The 23,829-nt window shown below is 43.7% G+C and overlaps 1 protein-coding gene across 1 annotated transcript; it reads left to right on the top strand.

Annotated features, from left to right (window-relative positions):
* The first annotated feature begins 526 nt into the window (after nucleotides 1–526).
* LOC120048488 (FAST kinase domain-containing protein 4-like) lies at nucleotides 527–23,262 on the top strand. The gene is made up of 11 exons (XM_038994496.1): nucleotides 527–594; nucleotides 1,189–1,689; nucleotides 1,905–2,225; nucleotides 9,299–9,473; nucleotides 19,022–19,179; nucleotides 19,310–19,420; nucleotides 19,795–19,939; nucleotides 20,093–20,344; nucleotides 20,420–20,531; nucleotides 20,601–20,715; nucleotides 22,643–23,262. Exons 2-11 carry the CDS (start codon nucleotides 1,273–1,275, stop codon nucleotides 22,742–22,744), a joined length of 1,908 nt encoding a protein of 635 aa, XP_038850424.1. The 5' UTR covers nucleotides 527–594; nucleotides 1,189–1,272; the 3' UTR covers nucleotides 22,745–23,262.
* The last annotated feature ends 567 nt before the right edge of the window (nucleotides 23,263–23,829 follow it).

The following is a 23,829-nucleotide window of genomic DNA, read 5'->3' as shown; positions in this document are numbered from 1 at the left end:
CATTTCAAATTCCTTATATTAAGCAAACCAGACGGCACTATTTTCTTATTTTTTTAAATTACGGATCTCTCACACTCAGACATAATTTACAAATTAAGCATGTGTGTTTAGTGAGTCCGCCAGATCAGAGGCATTAGGGATGACCAGGGATGTTTTCTTGATAAATGCATATATTGGACCATTTTCCTGCTAAGCATTCAAAATGAGTACTTTTGGGTGTCAGGGAAAATGTATGGAGTAAAAAGTACATTATCTTTTTAGGAATGTAGTGAAGTAAAAGTTGTCAAAAATATAAAAAGTAAAGTACAGATACCCCAAAAAACTTCTTAAGTAGTACCTTAAAGTATTTTTACTTAAGTACTTTACGCCACTGTGTGTATCTAATTCTATGGGTTCCGCGTATAGACATAAAGACCAGGTTCTGCAATTAAAAAAGACGACTTAAAGTGCCTTGAAACAAGCAGACCAATCGCAGCTTCGTTCGACAATCATGTGACACCGGTATCTTTGATGAGGTCATTTTCTTGCGACTATTGCAGACAGCGCCATGTGAATGTCGCCTTCGTCCACTTGCTATCTAGCTTATTTATCAAGGTAAGAACAGTCCTTTAAAGATAGAAATGGCAGCTACATATGTATTTATGTCTCCACAAGACCCGTTATAGGTGTACTTGTGAATGCAGAGAATGTTGCCAGTCTGAGTTTCATAATTGTAATGGCTAGAACGGCATAAACCCTAGTCGACAAGGTCAGAATACGCTTGATGGCATCTCAGCTTTTGAGACAGGAATGTTGCTAGTAACGTTAATTCAGTTCAGTCTACTATGACTAGTTGCCACAACCGTGTCTATTCATTGATTTCCTGCAAGTGTTTTGCTTGTAGTAGTACAGCCTACACGATTGTTGACACAATGTTATGTTACACAACACAATCCCCGCGTTACTGTTACTAATTGCTAAATCGTCTCAAGATAGCTAGGCTAAGCTTGTTGACAGCAGTCCGTGGCCGGCAGACTACGGAGAATAAGAATATATAGTCCTTATCATAAAGTTGCACATTATGGGGTTGTTTGGGCATCGCAACATGTGATTGTAGGTTCAGAATCCCCAAAATAATGAGAACCACTGAGTGATATTCACTATCTTGAATTAACTCTCTCGCTCTTTCCCTCTCTCACTCGCTCTCAGGTGTTAGCATGGTGACTCTGGCTGCTGTGTTGTGAATAGGATTCTCGCTGCTCTCTCTGGCCTCGTGCTGCTCTCTATTCCTCCATGACCAGCCGTCTGCTGGGCCGATGTGCCCGTCTCCTCCCCAGGGCCACCCCCCAGGCCTTAGCCACCGCTGCCCGCCTGCCTACGCCTGCAGCTGGGCCAGCAAAGCCGCTGTGGGCCCAGGCCTGGCGGCAGCCTGTGGTAAGGGGACTATGTGAGGGCAGGAGTTTGGTCAAAGAAGAGTATCCCATCGAGCCCAAACGCACCCAGCTGGATGAGCTCTTAGAGAGGGCCCAATCTCCACAGGATGTCCTGCAGGCGTGGGCGGCACAAGGAGGAAAGGCCAATCAGGCGGCTAAGACTCTGGTTCAGCTTGTCAGATTGGCTGGGAGAGAGAAAGGTGGGGCTAAAATGGACCAATTTGAGCTGCTGAATGATCCCAGACTGCTGGACATAATGGACACAGTTATTGCACAGGTAGGAGAGGGTGTAGTAAGAAGGGGCAGGGGACAGGTAGGGTGAGTAGATAAGTGGAGGGTTGAGAGGGTATGAAGATGGGTAAGGAGGGGTGAAAGTAAGAGACATGGGGCTGGTTACGGTTAGGACAGAGGGTGGCTCAAAATATTCACAAAAACTTCGGTGCTCTCAGAGTTTCTTTTGAGTGTTTGTAAATTGACTGTCTCTTCCCCCAGGTAGCGTCAGTGTGGAATGGTACGCTGGTCTCTCTGCTGCGCTCCCTCTCTACTCTGGGTATTCCTCCTACAGCTGCAGTACAACGCTCCATCCAGACAGAGGTGCTGTGGCGTGTACGCAGACTCTCCTACAAACAGCTGTCTTTCCTGGCAGACTGGGGAGCAGGGCGGAAGGGTCAGATGGAGGTGTTGCTGGTGAGCGCAGCGCTGAAACAGCTGGAGCTCCGCTGGACTGAGATCGCTGACGCCAGAACAGTCAGTACCCTGATGGCTAGGGCTGGACATCTCAGTCCTGCACTGATGGACAGACTGGAGGATAAGGTAACGAGCACCTACAGTGGCTTGCGAAAGTATTCACCCCCCTTGACATTTTTCCTATTTTGTTGCCTTACAACCTGGAATGAAAATTGATTTTTGGGGGGTTTGTATCATTTGATTTACACAACATGCCTACCACTTTGAAGATGCAAAATATTTTTTATTGTGAAACAAAAAAGAAATAAGACAAATAAAACAGGACTTGAGTGTGCATAACTATTCACCCCCCCCAAAGTCAATACTTTGTAGAGCCACCTTTTGCAGCAATTACAGCTGCAAGTCTCTTGGGGTATGTCTCCATAAGCGTGGCACATCTAGCCACTGGGATTTTTGCCCATTCTTCAAGGCAAAACTGCTCCAGCTCCTTCAAGTTGGATGGGTTCCGCTGGTGTACAGCAACCTTTAAGTCATACCACAGATTCTCAATTGGATTGAGGTCTGGGCTTTGACTAGACCATTCCAAGACATTTAAATGTTTCCCCTTAACCTCTTGAATGTTGCTTTAGCGGGATGCTTAGGATCATTGTCCTGCTGGAAGGTGAACCTCCGTCCCAGTCTCAAGACTGAAAAGGGTTTCCACAAGAATTTCCCTGTATTTAGCGCCGTCCATCATTCCTTCAATTCTGACCAGTTTCCCAGTCCCTGCCGACGAAAAACATCCCCACAGCATCATGCTGCTACCACCATGCTTCACTGCAGGGATGGTGTTCTCGGGGTGATGAGAGGTATTGGGTTTGCGCCAGACATAGCGTTTTCCTTGATGGCCAAAAAGCTCAATTGTAGTCTCATCTGACCAGAGTACCTTCTTCCATATGTTTAGGGAGTCTCCCACATGCCTTTTGGCGAACACTAAACATGTTTGCTTATTTTTTTTCTTTAAGCAATGGCTTTTTTTTCTGGCCACTCTTCCATTAAGCCCAGCTCTGGAGTGTATGGCTTAAAGTGGTCCTATGGACAGATACGCCAATCTCCGCTGTGGAGCTTTGCAGCTCCTTCAGGGTTATCTTTGGTCTCTTTGTTGCCTCTCTGATTAATTTCCTCCTTGCCTGGTCTGTGAGTTTTGGTGGATGGCCCTCTCTTGGCAGGTTTGTTGTGGTGCCATATTCTTTCCATTTTTTAAATAATGGATTCAATGGTGCTCCGTGGGATGTTCAAAGTTACAGATATTTTTTTATAACCCAACCCTGATCTGTACTTCACAGCTTTGTCCCTGACCTGTTTGGAGAGCTCCTTGGTCTTCATGGTGCCGCTTGCTTGGTTGTGCCCCTTGCTTAGTGGTGTTGCAGACTATGGGGCCTTTCAGAACAGGTGTGTGTATTTATACACTGAGATCATGTGACAGATCATGTGACACTTAGATTGCACACAGGTGGACTTTATATAACTATTTATGTGACTTCTGAAGGTAATTGGTTGCACCAGATCTTATTTAGGGGCTTCATAGCAACGGGGGTGAATACATATGCACGCACCACTTTTTGAATTTTTTTGAATTTTTTGAAACCAGTTATTTTTTTCATTTCACTTCTTCACCAATTTGGACTATTTTGTGTATGTCCATTACATTAAATCCAAATAAATACATTTAAATTACAGGTTGTAATGCAACAAAATAGGAAAAACGCCAAGGGGGTGAATACTTTTGCAAGGCACTGTATACTATTAACCCCACACTACGCTTATTAAGTTATCAAATAGACATACACTACTGTCTATTTATTTGGACAGTGAATAAAAATACATTTCAATTGTTGCTATACTCCAGCATTTTAGATTTGAGACAGAATGTTTCATATTAGGTGACAGTAAAGAATCTTTTATTTTAGGGTATTTTCATACATATCTGTTTTACTGTTTAGAAATGAAAGCACCTTTATGTATCTAGTCCCTCCATTTTTTTTAAATGTATAAGTATTTGGACAAATTTACTTAAAGTGTGTTAAAGTAGTCAAGTTTAGTACTATTTGATATTCCTTGCACGCAATGATTAGGGATGGGCATTTAACATTTTTTGACTGTTCGAATACGCGCATAATTTTTTTCTGAGTACTACCATTTTTCTAAATATATTTTTAGAACACAAGGACCGCACTGGAAAGAAATGTGCGCATTTATCTATAGGCCTATGCCAACAGTGCTTGACAATGCCACATTTATCATAACCATTATAGATAACAAATCCTAATTGCTAAATTGCTCCATATACACAGTGTTCGTTCAATAAAAAAGCAAGTGCCATTTAAGATTAATTTATTGAAACCTTAATATTAACTGGTTATATTATATCATGGAACACGATCTTCAAAAAGGCAGTAACCTCAGCAGTGGCGCTTGCTTGTAGAAACATATGTCTGTGCAATGGCATAGGCTTGCTTTGTTAATTTAGCAGACAAGATGCTATTATTTCCCGAGCCCTTATCACAGTCAAGACATCTATTTTATAGTAAAAAAAAACATGATGTTCTATAACAGAATATTTTTCCAAATGAAAAAGTTGCCTCTGCGAAGTGATGTGTATCTTGGGATCTGGAACAGTTATTCTCAGTGATCATTTGAAGACGGCTCAATAAATGTTTTCGAAATCTGTCTTTTCAATATAAAGATGTTCTATTTAGTTTATTTTGCCTGTTCTTTGTAATTGGATTCACAATTCCACATTGAACACTGCATGGTGAGGAATTACGGCCACCACTTCTGTTTGGTGAGTAGGCCTGCTCTTTAACTTTATCAAACTAATGTTTTTGTGTATTTTCAGTGTGGAACCTGTCTATGTTTAGAGGGGTTATAGCTCAGGCTAAACATTTCTAAATGGCACTAGCAGTTCACAAAGTAGCCTCAGCAGAAAATAGACGGGACACAATTATTCCAGAACTGCAGATCGTTGTTGAAACATATTTTCCAACATCAATCAACCAGTCCATTTTGAATATGTGATAAAACTGTCGTCATTTGGCAAGGAATGTAGCTTGTGTATCCCATCAGTTAGATACGGTTTAAAAATGTTATCGAGATTTTTTTCTGTAGGCCTAACTGGAGCTTGTGTGCATACTCAGCACCCGTGTGTGTAGGGAGCGGTCGGAACACAATAAAGTGAATGAGACACGGTGGGGAAAGGGAATTTTGGGAGAGAATTGTGTGATGCTTGGTTTCTTTTTTGTTATGCTCTGCAAATGCACATGTACAAATAGAACATTAGAGTCAAAGCAAATTGACTTAGTCAAGAAAACATTTAGAAAAGATTCAGGCCAAAATGTTACTTGCCTGTTCGGGCAGCCACAAAGCACATTCTATCGAATAGTTTTACAGTATTAGATTTTTTATAATCTCTGGAAAAAGATCAAGACTTGACGTCCGTTTGAGTACTCGATTACTCATGCCCATCCCTAGAATATATCAAGCTTGTGACAACAAACTTGTTGGATGCATTTGCGGTTTGTTTTTGGTTGTGTTTTGGATTATGTTTTGCCCAATAGGAACTCAATGGTGAATAATATCTTGTGCCATTTGAGTCACTTTTTTATTATAAGTAAGAATGGATGTTTCTGAACACTTCTACATTCATGTGGATGCTACGAGGATTATGGATAATCATGAATGAATTGTGAAAAATGGTGAGTGAGGAAGTTAGAGGCACAAAGATCATACCCCCCCAAAAAATGCTAACGTTAGAGGTTACTGTTCCTTCAGAAAAGCATGTGTCAAAGACATTGTGCAAATCAACAAAGTTATCGTTCACATCCGCTTGTAAATGTCCAAATTCACCAAAAATGACATTTCGGTAGCTTCTACCTATATACAGTGCCTTCAAAGTATTCAGACCGTATTCTAAAATGGATAGAAAATATACTCTACCGTTCAAAAGTTTGGGGACACTTATTTCCTTATTTTTGAAAGAAAAGCACTTTTTTTTTTTTTTTTTTTTCATTTAAAATAACATTACATTTATCAGAATTAGTGTAGACATTGTTAATGTTGTAAATGACTATTGTAGCTGGAAGACGCAGATTTCTTTATGGAATATCTACATAGGCGTACAGAGGTCCATTATCAGCAACTGTCACTCCTGTGTTCCAATGGCACGTTATGTTCGCTAAGTTGATCATTTTAAAAGGCTCATTGATCATTAGTAAATCCTTTTGCAATTATGTTAGCACAGCTGATAACTGTTCTGATTTTAAAGAAGCAATGAACTGGCCATCTTTAGACTAGTTGAGTATCTGGAGCATCAGCATTTGTGGGTTCGATTACAGGCTCAAAATGTCCAGAAACAAATAACTTTCTTCTGAAACTCATCAGTCTATTGTTCTGAGAAATGAAGGCTATTCCATGCAATAAATTGCCAAGAAACTGAAGATCTCGTACGTGGTGTACTACTCCCTTCACAGAACAGCGCAAACTGTCTCTAACCAGAATAGAAAGAGGAGTGGGAGGCCTCGGTGCACAACTGAGCAAGAGGACATGTACATTAGTGTCTAGTTTGAGAAACAGCGACTTCAACTGGCAGCTTCATCAAATAGTACCCGCAAAACACCAGTCTCAACGTCAACAGTGAAGAGGCGATTCTGGCCTTCTAGGCAGAGTTCCTCTGTCCAGTGTCTGTGTTCTTTGCCCGTCTTAATCTTTTATTTTTATTGGCCAGTCTGAGATGTTTTTTTCTTTGCAACTCTGCCTAGAAGGCCAGCATCCCGGAGCTGCCTCTTCACTGTTGACTCTAGAGTTCCTCTGTGTGGAGATGGGAGAACCTTCCAGAAGGACAACCATCTCTGCAGCACTAAACCAATCAGGCTTTTATGGTAGAGTGGCCAGAGGGAAGTCACTCCTCAGTAAAAGGCACATGACAGCCCACTTGGAGTTTGCCAAAAGGCACCTAAAGACTCTCAGACCATGAGAAACAAGATTGAACTTTTTGGCCCGAATGCCAAGCGTACCATCTGGGGGAAACCTGGTACTATCCATACGGTGGTAGCAGCATCACGCTGTGGGGATGTTTTTCAGCTGCAGGGACTGGGAGACTAGTCAGGATCGAGGCAAAGATGAACGGAGCAAAGTACAGAGATCCTTGATGAAAACCTGCTCCTGAGCGCTCAGGACCTCCGACAGGGGCAAAGGTTCATCTTCCAACAGGACAAATACCCTAAGCACACATCCAAGACAACGCAGGAGTGACAAGTCTTTGAATGTCCTTGAGTGGCCCAGCCAGAACCCAGACTTGAACCCAATCAAACATCTCTGACAGAGCTTGAGAGGATCTGCAGAGAAGAATCAGAGAAACTCCCCAAATACACGTGTGCCAAGCTTGTAGTGTCATACCAAGACGCCTCGAGGCTGTAATCGCTGCCAAAGGTGCTTCAACAAAGTACTGATTAAATGGTCTGAATAGTTTTGGAAATGTGATATTTAAGGGCTTGTAAGTAAGCATTTCATGGTAAGGTCTGCACCTGTTGTATTCGTGGGCATATGACAAATACAATTTAATATTTCAGTTTATTAAAAAAAATTATCCAAAATGTCGACCTGTTTTTGCTTTTTTTTATTGTATGTAGATTGAAATATGATTTAATACATTTTAGGATAAGGTGGTAACGTAACAAAGTGGGAAAATTCAAGGTGTCTGAATACTTTCCGAAGGCACTGTATGTATAACTTTGAGCTGGATTGCCTGTCTTTGCAATTCATTTATTTTAGTTTGCGCTCGTTAGCATATTTAGCTAGCAGCCTCCATGGAAATTCTCTATTACTTGTGCTAATTTTGTTAGCATTCTGGTAATGGATGCCAATGGGCTTTTTTGAATTTTTCTTGTCGCTCCGTTGTGTACTAAGCCGGTAATACCGTAGATCCCAGGGTGAGAAAAGGACGTTATGACGACATGAAAATCTGGATACTGCTCAACCCTTCCATCTGGTCCTGTGGCCTTGTGAATGTTAACCTGTTTTAAAGGTCTTCATCACATCGGCTACGGTGAGCGTGATCACACTGTCATCTGGAACAGCTGGTGCTGTCACGCATGGTTCAGTGTTGCTTGCCTGGAAGCGAGTGTAGAAGGCATTTAGCTCGTCTGGTAGGATTGTGTCACTGAGCAGCTCGCGGCTGGATTTACCTTTTGTAATCTGTGATAGTTTGCAAGCCCTGACACATCCGACGAGCTTCAGAGTTGTTGTAGTAGGATTCAATCTTAGTGCTGTATTGACGCTTTGCCTGTTTGATGGTTCATCGTAGGCGTAGCGGGATTTCTTTATAAGCGTCTGGGTTAGTGTCCCGCTCCTTGAAACGGTAGCTCTAGCCTTTATCTCAGTGCTGATGTTTTCTGTAATCCATGGCTTCTGGTTGGGATATGTACGTACGGTCACTTTAGGGACAACGTCATCAATGCACTTATTAATGAAGTGACAATGGAGTTTACTTCATCGGATGAGTCCTGGAACATATTCCAGTCTGTGCTAGTGAAACAATCCTGTAGCTTAGCATGAGCTTCATCGGACCACTTCCATATTAAGCACGTCACTGGTTCTTCCGGTTTGAGTTTTTGCTTGTAAGCAGGAATCAGTTTCAGAGAAACATAGGATATTACAGTTCTTCAGGTCATTATCAGGATTAATTTAGTAGTGTTCAGAAACATCTTATCTACTCACTCAGACAGAAAATTACTCCAGTCATTTACCATTCAGTTACTATTGGGCAAAACACAACCAAAACAAACCGCAAATACATCCAACAAGTTTGTAGAGTCACAAGCTTGATGAAGTCATTGCATTTAAGGAATTTGGGACCAAATGCTAAACGTTTGACTACTTTGATACTCTACTGTATAAGTGAATTTGTCTAAATACTTCTTCACATGGGCAGATGAAATACATAGTGCTTTCATTTCTAAACACTAAAACATATGTATGAAAATACCTCAAAAGGTGACATTCTGTACAGTTGGCTCATATGAAACACATCTCAAAATCTGAAATGCTGGACTATATAGCCATTAAAAAAATATAACGTTTGCTTCACTATCCAAATATGCAACTGCCACCATCAAATCTCTCAACCCAACGCTCCTTTTCTTTTCTCTCTGTTCCCACCCCAGGCGTTAGAGCTAGCTGAAGGGTTTGGGGCGGAGGATATCCGCAGGGTGTGTGTGTCTCTGGCATCTCAGGGACGCCGGTCAGTGCCTCTGCTCAGAGCTCTGTCCTACCACTTCCTACAGAAACCCTCAACAGACCTTACCACACCGCTACTGTTGGACCTCGCCTACGCATATGGTACACACACACCTGACTAAAATATTTCACTTGTTGTGGATATTACATTTGTTTTATTTTCTAACTGTTATTTCAAGTCATTTCATCTCCATAGAGCTGCTGCCTATGCTGTCTGACAATCACTATTGGGTAGTTCTTCAAAGTAAACAAAGCATACTGGGGTTTTTTCTCTAGTGAAACTGCAATGTGCGCATTGAGCTCCCAGAAAAAATTTGAAAGTAATGGAATTCAAATAATTGAATCTATGTAGGTCAATAAGTTGTTTTAAAAACCGAACAATAACCAAAATGTCTGTTAATTGCTCAGCAGTAATATATACACACATAATCTGGAGATGTAAAAGGATGTGCCACAGGGTTGAATGCTGGTACCATTGTTATCCTCCTCCTTTGTTAACAATCTACCTAACATCAAACTAGCTGCGGTCAACTGATATTTCAGCTGTGAATTTTTCAGTATTGCAACAGATTTAAAGGGGGCAAGTATATTTATATTTCCACACTGAGGTCGAAGTAACACTCTGTAATTGTGAAAATGATGATATGCCCTTTTGGTGTAAGAGCTGTTTGAAAAAAATGCCTGTGGCCTCATTTATCAAAGTGCGAGCACAAAAAAACTATTTAACCTTGCGTGCGCCAGTTTTCCCATAAAGGTTGGTATTTATCCATTTTGAACTTGATGGGAAAGTGTGTGCATCTCCACGCAAATCTCAAACCATGTTGTGTGAACCACAACTTCTAGTGGTTCACACATGAGTAGCTCGGCAAACAATTCTGAATGTACATGCAATTTTCACGTGCTTCACTGCAAATTTCTTCTGATGTAATTTAAGCATTGACATGGATTCTGAACATCCAATTTCTTTGGTTCTCTATGAACAATTGTAATTTTAAGAGTGAAAAATTAAACAGAGAACATCATTTGGGAAGATATATAAAACATACTTGGGGTTAAAATGTCAGATTTTATAGGGGAAGAGTTGCAGGGGCATAGCAGGATATCTTATAAGCATCTGGATTAGTGTTCCGCTCCTTGAAAGCGGCAGCTCTAGCCTTTAGCTCAGTGCGGATGTTGCCTGTAATCCATGGCTTCTGGTTGGGCTCCCGAGTGGCGCACGGTATAAGGCACTGCATCTCAGTGCTTGAGGCGTCACGACAGACACCCTGGTTCGATTAAGTTTCAATTTAATAAATGTACGTCACTGTGGGGATGACATCGTCAATGCACTTATTGATGAAGCCGGTGACTGAGGTAGTATGCTCCTCAATGCCATTGGATGAATCATGGAACATATTCCAGTCTGCTAGCCAAATCAAATATACTTATAGCCCTTCTTACATCAGCTGATATCTCAAAGTGCTGTACAGAAACCCAGCCTAAAACCCCAAACAGCAAGCAATGCAGGTGTAGAAGCACGGTGGCTAGGAAAAACTCCCTAGAAAGTCCAAAACCTAGGAAGAAACCTAGAGAGGAACCAGGCTATGAGGGGTGACCAGTCCTCTTCTGGCTGTGCCGGGTGGAGATTATAACAGAACATGGCCAAGATGTTCATAAATGACCAGCATGGTCAAATAATAATAATCACAGTAGTTGTCGAGGGTGCAGCAAATCAGCACCTCAGGAGTAAATGTCAGTTGGCTTTTCATAGCCGATCATTGAGAGTCTCTACCGCTCCTGCTGTCTCTAGAGAGTTGAAAACAGCAGGTCTGGGGCAGGTAGCACGTCCGGTGAACAGGTCAGGGTTCCATAGCCACAGGCAGAACAGTTGAAACTGGAGCAGCAGCACGGCCAGGTGGACTGGGGACAGCAAGGAGTCATCATGCCAGGTAGTCCTGAGGCATGATCCTAGGGCTCAGGTCTTCCGAGAGAGAATTAGAGAGAGCATACTTAAATTCACACAGAACACCAGATAAGACAGGAGAAGTACTCCAGATATAGCAAACTGACCCTAGCCCCCCGACACAAACTACTGCAGCATAAATACTGGAGGCTGTGACAGGAGGGGTCAGGAGACACTGTGGCCCCATCCGATGATACCCCCGGACAGGGCCAAACAGGAAGGATATAACCCCACCCACTTTGCCAAAGCACAGCCCCCACACCACCAGAGGGATATCTTCAACCACCAACTTACCATCCTGAGACAAGGCCGAGTATAGCCCACAAAGATCTCCGCCACGGCACAACCCAAGGGGGGGGGGGGGGGCGCCAACCCAGACAGGGAGACCACGTCAGTGACTCAACCCACTCAAGTGATGCACCCCTCCTAGGGACAGCATGAAAGAGCACCAGTAAGCCAGTGACTCAGCCCCTGTAATAGGGTTAGAGGCAGAGAATCCCAGTGGAGAGAGGGGAACCGACCAGGCAGAGACAGCAAGGGCAGTTCGTGGCTCCAGAGCCTTTCCGTTCACCTTCACAATCGTGGGCCAGACTACACTCAATCATATGACCCACTGAAGAGATGAGTCTTCAGTAAAGACTTAAAGGTTGAGACCGAGTCTGCTTCTCTCGCATGGGTAGGCAGACCATTCCATAAAAATGTAGCTCTATAGGAGAAAGCCCTGCCTCCAGCTGTTTGCTTACAAATTCTAGGGACAATTAGGAGGCCTGCGTCTTGTGACCGTAGCGTACGTGTAGGTATGTACGCAGGACCAAATCGGAAAGATGGGTAGGAGCAAGCCATGTAATGCTTTGTAGGTTAGCAGTAAAACCTTGAAATCAGCCCTTGCCTTAACAGGAAGCCAGTGTAGGGAGGCTAGCACTGGAGTAATATGATCACATTTTGGGGTTCTAGTCAGGATTCTATCAGCCGTATTTAGCACTAACTGAAGTTTATTTAGTGCTTTATCCGGGTAGCCGGAAAGTAGAGCATTGCAGTAGTCTAACCTAGAAGTAACAAAAGCATGGATAAATTTTTCTGCATCATTTTTGGACAGAAAGTTTCAGATTTTTGCAATGTTACGTAGATGGAAAAAAGCTGTCCTTGAAACAGTCTTGATATGTTCGTCAAAAGAGAGATCAGGGTCCAGAGTAACGCCGAGGTCCTTCACAGTTTTATTTGAGACGACTGTACAACCATCAAGATTAATTGTCAGATTCAACAGAAGATCTCTTTGTTTCTTGGGACCTAGAACAAGCATCTCTGTTTTGTCCGAGTTTAAAAGTAGAAAGTTTGCAGCCATCCACTTCCTTATGTCTGAAACACAGGCTTCTAGCGAGGGCAATTTTGGGGCTTCACCATGTTTCATTGAAATGTACAGCTGTGTGTCATCCGCATAGCAGTGAAAGTTAACATTATGTTTTCGAATGACATCCCCAAGAGGTAAAATATATATATATATATATAGTGAAAACAATAGTGGTCCTAAAACAGAACATTGAGGAACACCGAAATGTACAGTTGATTTGTCAGAGGACAAACCATTCACAGAGACAAACTGATATCTTTCCGACAGATAACATCTAAACCAGGCCAGAACTTGTCCGTGTAGACCAATTTGGGTTTCCAATCTCTCCAAAAGAATGTGGTGATCGATGGTATCAAAAGCAGCACTAAGGTCTAGGAGCACGAGGACAGATGCAGAGCCTTGGTCTGACGCCATTAAAAGGTAATTTACCACCTTCACAAGTGCAGTCTCAGTGCTATGATGGGGTCTAAAACCAGACTGAAGCATTTCGTATACATTGTTTGTCTTCAGGAAGGCAGTGAGTTGCTGCGCAACAGCTTTTTCAAAAAGAAATGCGAGGAATGGAAGATTCGATATAGGCCGATAGTTTAAAAAAATATTTTCTGGGTCAAGGTTTGGCTTTTTCAGGAGAGGCTTTATTACTGCCACTTTTAGTGAGTTTGGTACACATCCGATGGATAGAGCCACTTATTATGTTCAACATAGGAGGGCCAAGCACAGGAAGCAGCTCTTTCAGTAGTTTAGTTGGAATAGGGTCCAGTATGCAGCTTGAAGGTTTAGAGGCCATGATTATTTTCATCATTGTATCAAGAGATATAGTACTAAAACACTTGAGTGTCTCCCTTGATCCTAGGTCCTGGCAGAGTTGTGCAGACTCAGGACAACTGAGCTTTGGAGGAATATGCAGATTTAAAGAGCATGGCTTTCGACCTTCGACTCTCCCGAGCCCGTACGGGAGTTGTAGCGATGAGACAAGATAGTAATTACTAGCAATTGGATACCACGAAAATTGGGGGTAAAATAAAAAAAATGTAGTTCCTCAGTTAGGTGTTTTTTTTTTTTTTACTGATTTTTGTCCTCTGACCTCCTTGGGTAGGCAGAGGGAGTCTGGAAGGGCATCAAGGAATCTTTGGGTTGTCTGAGAATTTATAGCACGACTTTTGATGCTCCTTGGTTGGGGTCTGAGCAGATTATTTGTTGCGATTGCAAACATAATAAAATGGTGGTCCGATAGTCCAGGATTATGAGGAAAAACATTAAGATGCACAACATTTATTCCATTGGACAAAACTAGGTCCAGAGTATGACTGTGACAGTGAGTAGGTCCAGAGACATGTTGGACAAAACCCACTGAGTCGATGATGTCTCCGAAAGCGTTTTGGAGTGGGTCTGTGGACTTTTCCATGTGAATATTATAATCACCAAAAATTAGAATATTATCTGCTATGACTACAAGGTCCGATAGGAATTCAGGGAACTCGGTGAGGAACGCTGTATATGGCCCAGAAGGCCTGTAAACAGTAGCTATAAAAAGTGATTGAGTAGGCCTCAGATTTCATGACTAGAAGCTCAAAAGACGAAAACTTCTTTTTTTTTCTTCTTTTTTTGTAAATTGAAATTTGCGGTTTTAAATGTTAGCAACACCTCCGCCTTTGCGGGATGCACGGGGGATATGGTCACTAGTGTAACCAGGAGGTGAGGCCTCATTTAACACAGTAAATTCATCAGGCTTAAGCCATGTTTGTCAGGCCAATCACATCAAGATTATGATCAGTGATTAGTTCATTGACTATAACTGCCTTTGAAGTGAGGTATCTAACATTAAGTAGCCCTATTTTGAGATGTGAGGTATCACGATCTCTTTCAATAATGGCAGGAATGGAGGAGGTCTTTATCCTAGTGAGATTGCTAAGGCGAACACCGCCATGTTTAGTTTTGCCCAACCTAGGTCGAGGCACAGAGACGGTCTCAATGGGGATAGCTGAGCTGACTACACTGACTGTGCTAGTGGCAGACTCCACTAAGCTGGCAGGCTGGCTAACAGCCTGCTGCCTGGCCTGCACCCTATTTCATTGTGGAGCTAGAGGAGTTAGACAGGGCTCTATGTTGGTAGATAAGATGAGAGCACCCCTCCAGCTAGGATGGAGTCCGTCACTCCTCAGCAGGCCAGGCTTGGTCCTGTTTGTGGGTGAGTCCCAGAAAGAGGGCCAATTATCTACAAATTCTATATTTTGGGAGGGGCAGAAAACAGTTTTCAACCAGCGATGAGTTGTGAGACTCTGCTGTAGAGCTCATCACTCCCCCTAACTGGGAGGGGCCAGAGACAATTACTCGATGCTGACATCTTTCTAGCTGATTTACACGCTGAAGCTATGTTGCGCTTGGTGCCCTGACTGTTTCATCCTAACATCGTTGGTGCTGACGTGGATAGCAATATCTCTATACTCTCTACACTCGCCAGTTTTAGCTTTAGCCAGCACCATCTTCAGATTAGCCTTAACGTCGGTAGCCCTGCCCCCTGGTAAACAGTGTATGATCGCTGGATGATTCGTTTTAAGTCTAATACTGCGGGTAATGGAGTCGCCAATGACTAGGGTTTTCAATTTGTCAGAGCTAATTGTGGGAAGCTTCGGCGTCTCAGACCCCGTAACGGGAGGAGTAGAGACAAGAGAAGGCTCGGCCTCAGACTCCGACTCGCCGCTTAATGGGGAAAACCGGTTGAAAGTTTGTCGGCTGAATGAGCGACACCGGTTGAGCATTCCTACAGAATTTCCCTCCAGAAGCCACGCATCCGCGTCATCTGACCACTTCCGTATTGAGCGAGTCACTGGTACTTCCTACTTTAGTTTTTGCTTGTAAGCAGGAATCAGGAGGGTAGAATTATGGTCAGATTTGCCAAATGATTTGCTAGGGAGAGCTTTGTATGTTTTTTTGTGACATGCTGGTAGAAATGAGGTAAATCAGATTTAGGTTTGCAACACTATTTGCCAAGAGTTTTCATCCATACTGTTCGTGGTTGTTTATTTACCAACACAGATGGATGCTGGCACTAAGACTGCACTCAGTCAGCTGTATAAGGAAATAAGCAAACAGGAAACCGCTCACCCAGAGGTGGCGCACCTAGTGGCTGGGGATTTTAATGCAGGGAAACTTAAATCAGTTTTACCTAATTTCTATCAACATGTTAAATGCGCAACCAGAGGGGAAAAAATTATAGATCACCTGTACTCCACGCACAAAGATGCATACAAAGCTCTCCCTCGCCCTCCATTTGGTAAATCTGACCCCAATTCTATCCTCCTGATTCCTGCTTACAAGCAAAAATTAAAGCAGGAAGCACCAGTGACTCGGTCTATTAAAAAAAAAAGTGGTCAGAAGAAGCAGATGCTAAACTACAGGACTGTTTTGCTAACACAGACTGGAACATGTTCCAGGATTCTTCCGATGGCATTGAGGAGTACACCACATCAGTCACTGGTTTTATCAGTAAGTGTATCGAGGACGTCGTCCCCACAGTGACTATACGTATATACCCCAACTAGAAGCCATAGATTACAGGCAGCATTTGCCCTGAGCTAAAGGGTAGAGCTGCTGCTTTCAAGGTGCGGGACTCTAACCCGGAAGCTTATAAGAAATGCTGCTATGCCCTCCGACGAACCATCAAACAGGCAAAGCGCCAATACAGGGCTAAGATTGAATTGTACTACACTGGCTCTGACGCTCGTCGGATGTGGCAGGGCTTGCAAACTATTACAGACTACAAAGGGAAGCACAGCCGCAAGCTGCCCAGTGACACAAGCCTATCAGACGAGCTAAATTACTTCTATGCTCGCTTCGAGGCAAGCAACACTGAGGCATGCATGAGAGCTGTTTCAGACGACTGTGTGATCACGCTCTCCGTAGCCGATGTAAGACCTTTAAACAGGTCAACATTCACAAGGCCGCAAGGCCAGACGGATTACCAGGACGTGTGCTCCGGGCATGTGCTGACCAACTGGCAGGCGTCTTCACTGACATTTTCAACATATCCCTCACTAAGTCTGTAATACCAACATGTTTCAAGCAGACCACCATAGTCCCTGTGCCCAAGAACCCTAAGGCAACCTGCCTAAGTGACTACAGACCCGTAGCACTCGCATCCGTAGCCATGAAGTGTTTTGAAAGGCTGGTAATGGCTCACATTAACACCATTATCCCAGAAACCCTAGACCCACTACATTTTGCATACCGCCAAAACAGATCCACAGATGATGCCATGTCTATTGCACTCCACACTGCCCTTTCCCACCTGGACAAAAGGAACACCTACGTGAGAATGCTATTCATTGACTACAGCTCAGAGTTCAACACCATAGTACCCATTAAGCTCATCACTAAGCTAAGGATCCTGGGACTAAACACCTCCCTCTGCAACTGGATCCTGGACTTCCTAACGGGCTGCCCCCAGGTGGTGAGGGTAGGTAGCAACACATCTGCACTCTGATTCTCATCACTGGAGCCCCTCAGGGGTGCGTGCTCAGTCCCCTCCTGTACTCCCTGTTCACCCACGACTGCGTGGCCAGGCACGACTCCAACACCATCATTAAGTTTGCCGATGACACAACAGTGGTAGGCCACAACAACGAGACAGCCTACTGGGAGGAAGTCAGAAACCTGGCCGGTTTTTGCCAGAATAACAACCTATTCCTCAACATAAGACAAAGGAGGTGATTGTGGACTACAGGAAAAACGAGGACTGAGCACTCCCCCATTCTCATCAACAGGGTTGTAGTGGAGCAGGTTGAGAGCTTCAAGTTCCTTGGTGTCCACATCACCAACACACTATCATGGTCCAAACACACCAAGACAGTCGTGAAGATGGCACGCAAAGCCAATTCCCCCTCAGGAGGCTGACTATTTGGCATTGGTTCTACAGCTGCACCATCAAGAGCATCCTGACTGGTTGCATCACTGCCTGGTACTGCAACTGCTCGGCCTCCGACCGCAAGGCACTACAGAGGGTAGTGCGTACGGCCCAGTACATCACTGGGGCTAAGCTGCCTGCCATCCAGGACCTCTACATTAGGTGGTGTCAGGAAGGCCCTACATTTTTTTCGAAGACCCCAGACACCCCGGTCATAGAATGTTCTCTCTGCTACAGCATGGCAAGTGGTACTGGAGCGCCAAGTCTAGCACAAAAAGGCTTTTCAACAATTTTTACCCCCAAGCCATAAGACGCCATAAGACTCCTGAACAAGTAATCAAATGGCTACCAGGACTATTTGCATTGTCCCCCCCCCCCCCAAACCCCTATTTTACGCTGCTGCTACTCTGTTTATCATATATGCATAGTCACTTTAACCATACCTACATGTACATACTACCTCAATTAGCCCGACTAACTGGTGCCTGTATATAGCCTCGCTACTGTTATTTTTCACAGTTTTTTATTTCTTTACTTATCTATTGTTCACCTAATACCAATTTTTTACTTAAAAATCGTACTGTTGGTTAGTAAGTAAGCATTTCACTGTTGTATTTGGCGCACGTGACAAAAACTTTGATTTGATGCTTGTGTTGATTTACTAACTCGCCTACGAATCCTCACAAGGCACCCCGACCTTCGCCCCCTGTATTTCTGTCTTTTCTTCACGCGAATGACAGGATTTTGGGCCTGGAGAAGCAGTATATCCTTCAGGTCGGACTCTTTTTAAAGAAAATATTTGTCCAGTTCGAGGTGAGTAATTGCTGTTCTGATGTCCAGAAGCTCTTTTCGGTCATAAGAGACAGTAGCAGCGACTTTGTTAAAATAAGTTACTAACAGAATAACACAGTTGGTTAGGAGCCCGTAAAACACAGGCATCCTCTCCGGCGCCATTATTTAAGTGTTCAATGATTTTATATATATGAATGAAAACGTGTATATGTTGCTTGCCTGTGACAGTTTGATAAATCCCAATAATTTGAGGTACATGCAAATCCTAGAATCTCCAAGTACGCCAGAATTGAGAAAGACATGTACACACGTTTGATGAATGAGGCCCCTGGAATTTCAGCCTGTTCAGGCGAGATGGAACTTTTGGCCCACATCATGATCTGATTATAATAGACCAATGATTGTTCATCTGGGTAAGTGGTGGGCTCTAGACCATCCTATCAGCCAATCAGGGCTGTGTATGTAAATATCTTTATATTTTCTAATGCTCACACAATCTGACAATTTCAAGTGCCAAAGGAGGTTCAGGGAAATAAATTATAAAAAATATTTTCATTAATTGAACACAGTGATTTGTTAGTGTGATAATTTCAAAATAAAATTACAAAGACTGCATGGGGGCTTTAAATGCTCTCGCTTGCTCGCTCTCTCTCTCTCTCTCTCAGGGAAGTTGAATTTCCACCACTCCCAGGTCTTCCAGCGATTGGCAGCCGAGTTGTTACCCAGAATGCCAGAGATTAGTTCTGCCGATGTCACTCGCTGCGCCAAATCACTAGCCTTCCTCAAGTGGCTCCATCTCCCATTGTTTGAGGCATTCGCTGAGGTCCGCACACACAAAGACACCGTTAAACACATCTCAAACTGATAGGATCATCTCCTAGCCCTCTTGATTAACCAATGTTGCTTAACTCATCCTCTTATTTTCTTCCTTTGATTTTAAAAAAACTATTCAGCACTACAGCGTGAACAGTCAGAAGTACAGCACACTGCAGCTTTGTAACCTGCTCATGTCATTGGCCAGGCTCAACTTCCAGCCCAGCAAAGGGGAGGAGTTCTACAAGAAGGTAAACAATGAGAGTAGCAATTTGTTTGTTTATTTACCTGATGCTGTTTATTTATTTATTTTGTAACCTTTATTTAACTAGGCAAGTTAGTTATGAACAAATTCTTATTTACAATGACAACCTACCCCGGCCAAACCCGGACGACGCTGGGCCAATGGTGCTCCGCCCTATGGGACTCCCAATCACGGCCGGATGTGATGCAGCCTGGATACTCAAGGATAAATATTGTGTAGAACAGACGGTTCTCAGTCGTGTCAGTGTTGCACATTACATTTCTATCAACTTTAGCTGATGAGGGGAAGAGGCTTTTGGCTAGAGTACCTTCCCAGAATGTAGTCCGTGTTTGTCATCTGTCTCCTCCTGTGTGTATGTAGGTCCACTCTGCCCTGGAGGGTGTTCTCCCCAGCCTGGAGGCGTTCCTGCAGACAGACGTGGTGTGGTCTCTGTGTGTGTTACAGCAGGCCAAGCCCCAGCACATCACGGCCCTCACTCAACACACACATGTTGCCAAACTCTCAGGTAAACACACACGCACACTCTAGTACTGGTCCACCACAGGAGATGGCAGCAAAGGACCGATCCACTGATGTTCTGTGTTAATGGCCCTGTGCTTTCTCAGCTGTACAGACTTGGGTGATTTTTATGTTGCGTTGCTATATTGCTGTTTTACAGAAGGCAGTCTGTCTCGAGTGGAGAACTATCGCCTGAAACTCCTCCACATCATTGCTACCCTCCAGTTAGAACACCCAGAGTCTCTGTCCTCCACCCTGCCTACAGAGGCCATGTTGCTTCCCTCCACCCTGGGCCGGGACTCCCCCCTCTCCCCTCTACAGACTGGGCTGAAGGGGGCCCTGGGTAATCTGGTGGGGGGGAAAGCAGAGGCCCTACGTACCGGGGTCAACACTATATATGGCTGGACCATAGGTGAATACACGCACACACACACATAAACACTTTAAGGCTGGAACAACAGGTGACTGACGTGTTGTGTCCAATAAGATGGAGAGCTGGTGGTGGACAGTGAAATTAAGCCAATGGACCTGGTGACCCTGACGGCCCCTCACCTGCCTGGAGGAGGGGGAGCCAAGTCCTTACCTGCGGGGGCATGCAGGTGAGGGAAGAAGGTTGTCTGTGTTGGTGGGTGTGTGCGCATGTGTTCTGACAGTCCTTCTCTTTGCAGGTTAGCATTCCTGACCTGGGAGTTTCCTAACTATGGCTCCAGGAGTAAAGATCTGCTGGGAAGATTCACCATGATGAGACGGCACCTCAAACTGGCTGGCTTTATCCTTGTAGAGGTATGGAGGGATGACTAGGAGAGAGGGGGCAGTGGACTGAAAGAGACATTCTGGCAGTCATTATGACAGTCACTGTCCATCGCACACACAAACCCTAACCACAGCATACACACCACCTCCACTTTGGGTGGTGACCATTCTTGATACTCACAGGAAACAAAAAGGAGGACCAAGGCACTCTTCATATAATGAATTAAAATACCTTTATTTGTATGGCATGTTCAATGGAAACAAAGTTGTAAAACTCTGACGTGTTTCGGCTGCATGGCCTTTGTCAGGGAGTACTCACGGGGAAACTGTTGAGTGTGGAAAAACCCAGCAGTTCTTGACACAAATCGGAGCACCTGGCACCCACTACCATACCCTGTTCAAAGACACTAAAATCTTTTGCACACATACACAATCCATGTCTCAAAGCTTAAAAATCCTTCTTTAACCTGTCTCCACCCCTTCATCTACACTGATTTGAAGTGGATTTAACAAGTGACATCAATAGGGGGTCACAGCTTTCATCTGGTCAGTCTGTCATGGAAAGAGCAGGTGTTCTTAATGTTTTGTACACCCATTGTATAAAATATTGTGAATATAGCTTGGAAAATAGAACAATGGGACTCAGGGTAACGACAATGTTTGTTTCCAACTCTAGGACAGTTTTCCTCAAGAAATTAACTCGTGGCTAATGCTGGCTAGCGGTGTATCGTATGATGCTAAAGTTGGCTAGCTAATGCTATAGAAAGCGATCTAATGCTGATGTAATGCTGCATCATGCAGGGCCAGGTTGGTCTGTCTCCCTGAAGGATGCCAGTTATAAAAAGGCCTGATAGTCAGTCAGTAGCCTGGAGAATAGCAGCAGCAGCAGCAGCTCTCTCATCTAGGCCAAGCTCCTTAGCCAATCCCAGCTCTCTCTCTCTCCTCTCCTCTCTCTCCTCTCTCTCCTCTCTCGCTCTCGTTCTCGCTCTCTCATCCAGAACAATCGCGTTAGCCAATCTTACTGCTCTCTCATCTAGGCCAATTGCGTTAGCCTGAGAACTGTGGTGCATGCTGGGTAAACTAGTAAACTGATGAGACTGTCCTTCTCCCCTCGCACGTCATTAGGCAAATTACGTTTACAGTGGTGGATCCCAAAATAAATGTGAAGTGATCAAAACCAATTAGATAGTTGTGCAAGACTTTTTATAATTAAAATAATAAGTAGCATATCGTTTTACATTTCTTTTTTTATATATATATATATATATACACCAGTCAAGTTTGGACACACCTACTCATTCTAGGGTTTTTCTTTTTACTATTTTCTACATTGTAGAATAATAGTGAAGACATCAAAACTATGAAATAACACACATGGAATCATGTAGTAACCAAAAAAGTGTTAAACAGATAAAAATATATTTAAGTAGACACCCTTTTCTTGACGACAGCTTTGCACACTCTTGACGTTCTCTCCGGTTGTGGCTAGCTGTAACACAGCCTGGGATCGAACCCGGGTCTGTAGTATGCCTCAAGCACTGCGATGCAGTACCTTAGACCGCTGCGCCACTTGGGAGGCCCTATCATATCGTTTTTAAACGTGCATGTTTTTCTCTACTGACGAAACAAAAGCTGATTTTAAAGTTGGTGTCAGATTTCAAAACTTTTCCGCGGTAGGATACACATGAGTATCCTCGATGAAAGATGGCTATTGAGGAGGGGAGGACACTCGTCCTACTAACGAATTGACACACTCCTCAACCACTTATTGGTTTCTGGGGGATGGAGGACAGAAGACTGAGGATAGACTTTTGCCCAAATGAGAAAACCCTCTAGATTGTCTCCAAACCTGATTTGCATAAAAACACTACTGGGTGTATGTCAGCTATAGTATTGCAAGGTAAAGAGTATTATTGATAGACAAACCACTGAATCTGTACTTTCTGTCCCTCCCTAGGTGCCATACTATGAGTGGCTGGAGCTGAAGTCTGATTGGCAGAAAGGGGCGTATGTGAAGGATAAGATGGGGAAGGCCATTGCTGAGGAAATGGCGAAGTGAACTAGGCCAAACAGCAGAAGTCTGGTTCAGTTCTAGACTCAATTGGACTGGAAAGAGGAGAGCCAGGATGCCAAGGACGGCTCACCAGAACCAATCTGGTCTCAAACAACTCTGAACAGCAACCACACACACACACACACACACTAATCAACCCACTCTAAAACAAGCCGCTTGGTGGAAAATCTCTTTTGTTGTTTTATCTTTGGTTGCCTTGCCGATGCGTGGAGCTTTCCTTGTTACCATGGAGACGGCCCCTGAGAGTTCTGTATGCTGAAGAGAGCAAACAGAGGGAGAAAGAGTGGGCCCTACAGCAGAAAGCAAGGGAAGAAAGACCTCTGTTGCTAAGGATATGTGTCCCTAAGTGACACTCAAAGAGAATAGAGAGCAGCATCATAGAATCAATGCCCCAATGAATGTTAAAAGCTGTGTATCACCTGTGAATAGAGTGGTCTAATTAAATTATCAATATGAGCTTTGAGTGATATGATTTAATAAATTATTTTACGCTTTAATTTTGATATACGTGTTCCACACACTGTCTTTCATGTTGGCACTGATGTTCCATGACTGTAACATTGTCTGTATATGAGAGCATCAAATCTGTGATCCATTGTGGGTCAATTGTGACTGACTGATCTACAAATAACAATAAGTTGTTATTTATGATGCAAGGTTATTTGTAGATCAGTCAGACATCATCTGCCTGCAAAGTGGAACAAGCCCATTATCTATGGCTCTGGTAGGTCTTGACTTCCCTCAGTGTGTTTTAGAGAGGACATTGGGTTGGATGAGCTTCTATGGTATCATTGGTATCCTGATGGAGGTGTGATATTCAGCCTGAGGATGCTTCTCTTCACAAGTTACAGCTAATAATACGTATTTATTATCAAACGTCATTGGTCAGTGGTGTGTGTGTGTTGTGGGGGTGTGCTGAATGTATCCAAAAGGGATCGGCTCACACACAGCTGTTGAGGTCTGTGCCGTACAGTGCCTTCAGAAAGTATTCATACCCCTTGACTTAATTTACATTTTGTTACAGCCTGAATTCAATAAAAATAAAAATTCCCGTCTACACACACTACCCC

This window comes from Salvelinus namaycush, chromosome 5, assembly GCF_016432855.1.
Source record: "Salvelinus namaycush isolate Seneca chromosome 5, SaNama_1.0, whole genome shotgun sequence".
Taxonomy (NCBI): Eukaryota; Metazoa; Chordata; class Actinopteri; order Salmoniformes; family Salmonidae; genus Salvelinus; species Salvelinus namaycush.
Note: the sequence above shows the minus strand (reverse complement) of the source record. Positions and strands in the feature narration are given on the sequence as shown.